The sequence below is a fragment of the Pseudorasbora parva genome, chromosome 15 (genome assembly GCF_024679245.1).
Source record: "Pseudorasbora parva isolate DD20220531a chromosome 15, ASM2467924v1, whole genome shotgun sequence".
Taxonomy (NCBI): domain Eukaryota; kingdom Metazoa; phylum Chordata; class Actinopteri; order Cypriniformes; family Gobionidae; genus Pseudorasbora; species Pseudorasbora parva.
This window is the reverse complement of record NC_090186.1, coordinates 3,902,965-3,909,733: the sequence shown is the minus strand read 5'-3', so window position 1 is coordinate 3,909,733 and position 6,769 is coordinate 3,902,965. Positions and strand designations below refer to the sequence as shown.

General features: G+C 38.9%; 1 protein-coding gene across 1 annotated transcript; it reads left to right on the top strand.

The window, feature by feature from the left end:
• The first annotated feature begins 1,484 nt into the window (after positions 1–1,484).
• On the top strand, positions 1,485–6,038 carry cnr1 (cannabinoid receptor 1). The gene is made up of 2 exons (XM_067416771.1): positions 1,485–1,587; positions 2,547–6,038. The coding sequence occupies exon 2, from the start codon at positions 2,571–2,573 to the stop codon at positions 4,008–4,010; it is 1,440 nt and encodes a 479-aa protein (XP_067272872.1). The 5' UTR covers positions 1,485–1,587; positions 2,547–2,570; the 3' UTR covers positions 4,011–6,038.
• Positions 6,039–6,769: the final 731 nt, after the last annotated feature.

The window sequence follows — 6,769 nt, the reverse complement described above, 5'->3', positions numbered from 1 at the left end:
GTTCAATCATATTGACTGATTCCTGATCAGTGCCCTGACTACTGAAGCTGATTGAGACGTTCCCTATCAGAAGCTAATGAGCAGAAAATGAGCGACGGTGGTGCCATAACAGAGGCACAACATCTCTCTCTCTCTCTCTCCAGGACATTTTCGTTCACTGTTCCTTGTGTAGCCTAATAATAATCTTCCCGCCTTCATCCGGTATTCAGAATACCTGACGATATTCAAAAGACAGCTGAAAACTCATCTCTTCTTCACCTTCACTTCACCTTTAATCCCTTCCTACTGTAGCTTATACTCGAGACAATGTCTGAAGCGTTGTGTTTCGAGCACTTGTGTTTATTCACCTCTTCGTGATGATTCTAGCTGTAGTCCTCATTTGTAAGTCCCTTTGGATAAAAGCTTATGCAAAATGAATAAATGTAAATGCAATAACTTATTTGTTTATCACTGCAAATATGTTTTTGATATATTAAAAATCTGCATCGTATAAAGAGCTTTATTTAGGCTAGATAACTTGATTAATAGTTAGTTATAATAATATATTAATAATAAAGCATTAATATGTACTTTATAAGTAGGCTATAAACAGCCAATATCCTATTATGCATGAGCTATACCAGATAATAGCGAGAATTGAACCCTAAAAAAAATGCTTTTTGCATTATATCAAAATTTGTGATTTTTTGATTAACTCCGTAGTAAGCTCGTGGCTTATAATTACATATAAGCATAAATTAGATGGTTTAAAAAAACGTGCTTTTGGTATTCCATAGGCTACTTGAATTATGGGGTGTATTTTATCTTTGGAATAGACTGCTAATGCAATCCTTACGTGCACAAAAAGTGCATACAATTTTAGAGATGCATATGAATCCTTGTGGGCAGTAAAAAATGTACATGTTCATATATGGTTCATAAATAAATAAATGAAACCATTTATTCATAAATAAATGATTCGGAAAGAAAATGAAGGTTATGTCATCATTTTGCATGGGTTAATTGTTAAACACACACACACACACACACACACACACACACACACACACACACACACAGTTCTGCACTGAAATCAGGAGACCAAATGATTAAACGCATGCATGCACGCAGGTAATATTCTTTGAGATCCTTCTGGAGATGAACCATTTGAAACTAGACAAACAGGATCGAGTATGCCAAGAAAAAAAGCACATACATTACACTTTAGAGTTATTTTCATTTTTGACATTAAAGATGCTCGTGTATGTGGGTGGTCATGTGACATGTGATGCGTCATATAGACTCTGATGCGCTGAGGAGAAGAGCATCTCGTTTTGTTCAAACCTGCAGACCATCTGAACGCTCTCTCTCTCTCTCTCTCTCTCTCTCTCTCTCTCTCTCTCTCTCTCTCTCTCTCTCTCTCTCTCTCTCTCTCTCTCTCTCTCTCTCTCTCTCTCTCTCTCTCTCTCTCTCTCTCTCTCTCTCTCTCTCTCTCTCTCTTCTCTCTCTCACTCTCTCTCTTTCTCTCACTCTCTCGTCCGGCTGCAGTGGAGCTGGATCTGCGATCGACAGCACACAGAGAGCAACACCTGCGCGAACTATGTGAAGGTAAAACTACATTAATGTTTTATTCAATCAAATGTCAGTGTTATTACAACGCTTTAGAAGAACTATGTGACATCGCATTTCAGCACAAACAGAAAAGTTAGTGGTTTATAATCCACAAATGCGCCTCGCGTTTTTATTTTACGTAATTTCAAAATTAATTAATCATTGCAAAGTTCGTTGTGATTCACATGTTGCATTGCACAGTGAATGCGGAATTTAACCTTATCCAAAACACTACTATTAAATGTTTTCAATCTACAGAGAAAAGGGTGTCAAATTGTAGGGGTAGCCAGGCTACAACAGCTTGTAGCTGGAGTAGTACATTTAAAGGACATCATTTGTACCCCTTTTTTCAACCACAAAAAGGTTCATAGTGATACCTTTAGGTACGTTTTTATACTCTGATGTAATACGCACCTTTTAGGAGTAAAAGGGTACAAAGATGCCCCAGTGACAAGCTGTACCCCTAAAGGTACAATTTTGACACCCTTTTCTTAATTTGTTTTTTTTTTTTTGTCTCAATGCCATTAGTTATTGTTTTCAGAGAGTTTATAATGTATTCAAAATACTTTAGTTTCACAAAGTAGGTTATGTTTCAATTGCATCTTTAATTCTATGAGATAAAATAATAATAATAATAATATAAAGTTGCATACTAAGTTGTTGTTATATGACTGTAGTGTGGTATTTGGGTTGATCTGTCAGCTGCAGGCATCAATTATTCAAAGCCCGTCTCTCAGAGTAATAATCCCTAGGTGCCTATCCATGCAAGAAAAACAACAAGCGCAAAAATACAAGAGCGGTATGATGGCTCGTCTGAGAGGGCATTTATTTCTGTGCTCAGTGAAGCATCGATTGAGCTTTCGAGAGCTCAATATTCTGTTATCTTGGAATAATGAGGATCCATATGCCTCCGTCAGTCTTGTTTGAACAAACACTCTCCCAATTTCATCCAATAGGTTTCCTTTAGAGCATCTTTGACCATGCTGTTCCCTGCTTCAAAGTCCGATGTTAAATCGGTTCTGGATGGAGTGGCAGAAACCACGTTCAGAACCATCACTTCCGGACTTCAGTACATCGGGTCCAACGACATCGGCTACGACGACCACATTATCGATGGCGACTTCGGCAAAAGCGGATACCCACTGCCTAAGCCGTTTGCAGCCTACCGCAGAAGCTCTTTCGCGGATAAAGTGGGACCGGATGAGGAGCTCATCGTGAAAGGTATCCCATTTTATCCCACTAACAGCTCTGATGTGTTTGGGAACTGGAGCCTCGGAGAAGATGGGAGTAGCCTGCAGTGCGGGGAAAACTTTATGGACATGGAGTGCTTCATGATACTGACACCGAGCCAACAGCTCGCCATAGCGGTGCTGTCTCTCACGCTGGGGACTTTTACGGTGTTGGAGAACCTCGTGGTCTTGTGTGTGATTTTGCAATCACGCACCCTACGCTGCAGGCCCTCGTACCATTTCATTGGCAGCCTGGCCATCGCAGACCTGCTCGGCAGCGTTATATTCGTCTACAGCTTCTTGGACTTTCACGTCTTTCACCGCAAAGACAGCCCGAACATTTTCCTTTTCAAATTGGGCGGCGTGACGGCCTCATACACGGCTTCTGTAGGGAGCCTGTTCCTCACTGCCATCGATCGATACATTTCTATCCACCGCCCGTTGGCGTACCGGCGTATCGTGACGCGCACCAAAGCGGTAATCGCCTTTTGCATGATGTGGGCGATCTCCATTATCATCGCTGCGCTCCCGCTGCTAGGCTGGAACTGCAAGCGGCTCAATTCAGTTTGCTCTGACATCTTTCCGCTAATCGACGAGAACTACCTGATGTTCTGGATTGGTGTGACCAGCGTTCTGGTCTTGTTTATCATCTACGCCTACATGTACATCCTATGGAAGGCCCACCATCACGCGGTTAGGATGCTGAGACGCACGTCACAGAAAAGCCTGGTCGTCCACTCGTCCGACGGTACGAAGGTCCAGACCGCCAGGCCGGATCAGGTTCGCATGGACATCCGCTTGGCCAAAACGCTGGTTCTGATCCTGATGGTGTTGGTGATCTGCTGGGGGCCTCTTCTGGCCATCATGGTGTATGATCTGTTCTGGCGGATGGATGACAACATTAAGACAGTGTTTGCGTTCTGTAGTATGCTGTGCCTGCTCAACTCCACCATTAACCCAATAATCTACGCCCTCAGGAGTAAAGACCTGCGGAGGGCTTTCCTCACCACCTGCCAGTGCTGCAGAAGTACCAGCTCGACGCTACAACTAGACAACAGCCTGGAGTCGGACTGTCAGAGGCATCACCACATCGCCGCCAACCGTGCTGCCGAAAGCTGTGTGAAGACCACTGTGAAAATAGCCAAATTGACAATGTCCGTCTCTGCGGAGACGTCGGCTGAAGCGGTTTGATTGTGCTCTGATGCATCACGTCTTAAAAGAATGTTTGTGTACTTGCCAGCAAGTAATTTTAGTCGTCTGAAGACTGCCCTGACGGCCAGGCTAAAACGAGGCAATATTTGGGCTGTCAGTGAAAATATAATAAACGCCTAACCATAGCCCTGCAAAAAATGCTTTTCTTACTAAGTATTTTTGTCTTGTTTCTAGTCTAAATATCTAAATATTCTTACATTAAGAAACATTTACTAGACAAGCAAAAGTAATTGTCTTGTTTTGGGGAAAAATAACTCAAAATGAAGAGAGTTTTTGCTTAAAATAAGATAAATAATCTGCCAACGGGGTGAGAAAAATAATCTTGTTTTCTGTTTGAATTAAGATTATTAATTGTTATTAATTGGGGTGGATTATTCTCACCCCATTGGCAGATTATTTATCTTATTTTAAGCAAAAACTCTCTTCATTTTGAGTTATTTTTTCCCAAAACAAGACGATTACTTTTGCTTGTCTAGTAAATACTTCTTGTTTTAAGAATTGTTAGATGTTTGGACTAGAAACAAGACAAAAATACTAAGTAAGAAAAGCATTTTTTGCAGTGGACTAGTCTTCAAGAAGATGAACATGTCAAAGAAATGAAACCAAACACCTCTTAATCATTGTTGACTTTGCTTACATGATGGAATATTATATACCTTAAGTAATTTTGGCATGTGACCAAATTCAGGGTTATTTTGGCTACTCATATCTAGACTATATCTGGTCTATAGTTAACCGAGACGGTGAAATGACGGCTGTTGCTTGCTGGGAAGTTACAAACACAGCGCTGCTTAAGTTACCACTGGTTTGATGACCTGTTGAATATGACATTTCATCGCTAAAGTGCCAATTTTTTTTTTCCCCCTCAAAAAAAGAGAGGTTCTCACCAAGTAATTCTGTTGGGGCTTTTTTTGTTGTTCTTTGCTCCTATATTTAAATGTAACGTGTGGATGTTTTGTGTGCTTTATGAAAGTACTATATTTTTATACTTTGAATTTTTGTTTTTTGAACAATGACATCTTCTCACATGGGAATAAGGGGCTAATGATCTTTTTAATATGAAAACTGTTTAAGAATGAATTAAAAAATATATAGATATATAAATGTATGTCTGTGTGTGTGTGTGTGTGTGTGTGTGTGTGTGTGTGTGTGTGTGTGTGTGTGTATACACACATTGTTATCTATGTAAATATGTTGTAAAGCTCTGTGGTGATTTAGTGTATCCAACATCCTTGTGATGAGCGATAAAAGATAAAAGTCTCTCAGTTTTTGAGATGTTTTGCCAATGAAATGAATGGAGATGACAGTATTATAAGAGAGGAGGAGGTTTTGTTGCTCTTCAAGTACATACATAATGAAAGAAAGTGTATAACAAATGTATTGAATATTGTTTTTCTAAGATATAATCTGGTCCACATGATACTTTCCTGTTAATGTTGTGAGGATCAGAAAAAAAGACTATTTTCAATTTTTTTTTTTTACAAGATGGCCTGTAATTGTGGTTTGGTGTCACAGATAATACAGTGACAGAAATAACCGTGTTGGATCTAAGCGTTTTATTTGGTCTTTCTGCTTATGTATTTCTCTGAGATGTGAAGTGAAATAGATTTTACGACATGCACAAATGCCCAGAGAAAAAAAACTACCCGCAGCGTGTTAATAAAAATTAGTATTTAATCTTGTAGTTAATTAACAAACAGTTGAACTGTAAATATCATAATTGTTCAGTGCTATTCCTTTAACCGTGATATGGTGTGGTGGTGCTTTTTTGTTTGCACTTTTCAAAAGTATAGGTACATTTGAACCTGAAATGAATCTACTTAAGTATCGAAGCTTAAAAATCATCAAACGTCACAGTGGCTTTTGTCCCAAAGTAATTCCTAAAAGTCTGTCTCAAAGTGATGTATTACAATACAGAAGCTGCTTGCACACCTATGTATCTCAATTTCCATTTCAAGCTCTTTTTTCTTTCTTTCCTTTTATAAATAAAGTCATTATTGACCTAAACTGTGTATGGGATACTTTTATTTCAAACTACATGTCACATTATTATGGAGTCAAAGGGTGGACAAGAGTTCAAAAAGGACAACATCTAGTACCTACTCTTTATTTTAAGGTGTCATTGTTACAGTGTAGTTATTTATTTAAGTACTGAGTAATATTATGTACTTACTATAGGGTTAGGGTAAGATTAGGGTTTGGTTGAGGGTTAGTTCCATGTAATAATGCTTAATTTACTGTTGTTACTATGGTAAGTAAATGTAAAGACACTGTAAAATAAAGTATTACCAAACATTTACATTTAATAATTTAGCAGACGCTTTTATACAAAGTGACTTACAAAAAATGGGAGAGCAATGGCCAACAACCTGCAAGAGCTGTAAGAAGTCTCAGTTATCCGAGCACGGTACACAAACAATTTCTTCTTCTTTTTTTCTTCTTTTTTATTTAAAGACAAACATGCTTCTACATCAGTGCTATTTACTTCATTTCCCTCTGATTTTAGGGATAAGTTATGGGTAGGGCTTACATTTTGAGACAGGAATGTTGTTCCAAGAACAACAAAATATGTTGACAGGGACACCTCTCGCTTGGCAAAATCACAGTGACTGGAGTGAACATGGTAATGTTGGTAATGTCTCTGTTTCCCTCTTGTGGATATTTACAGTTTCATAGTTACAGGAGTCATTTTCTAGAAAGGAAAGTAATTAACTTCTGAAGCAACACAGTTATAAACA

Excerpts from the sequence above, each read along its gene's own strand:
- cnr1 (XM_067416771.1), top strand. The coding sequence starts at position 2,571 with ATGCTGTTCCCTGCTTCAAAGTCCGATGTTAAATCGGTTCTGGATGGA.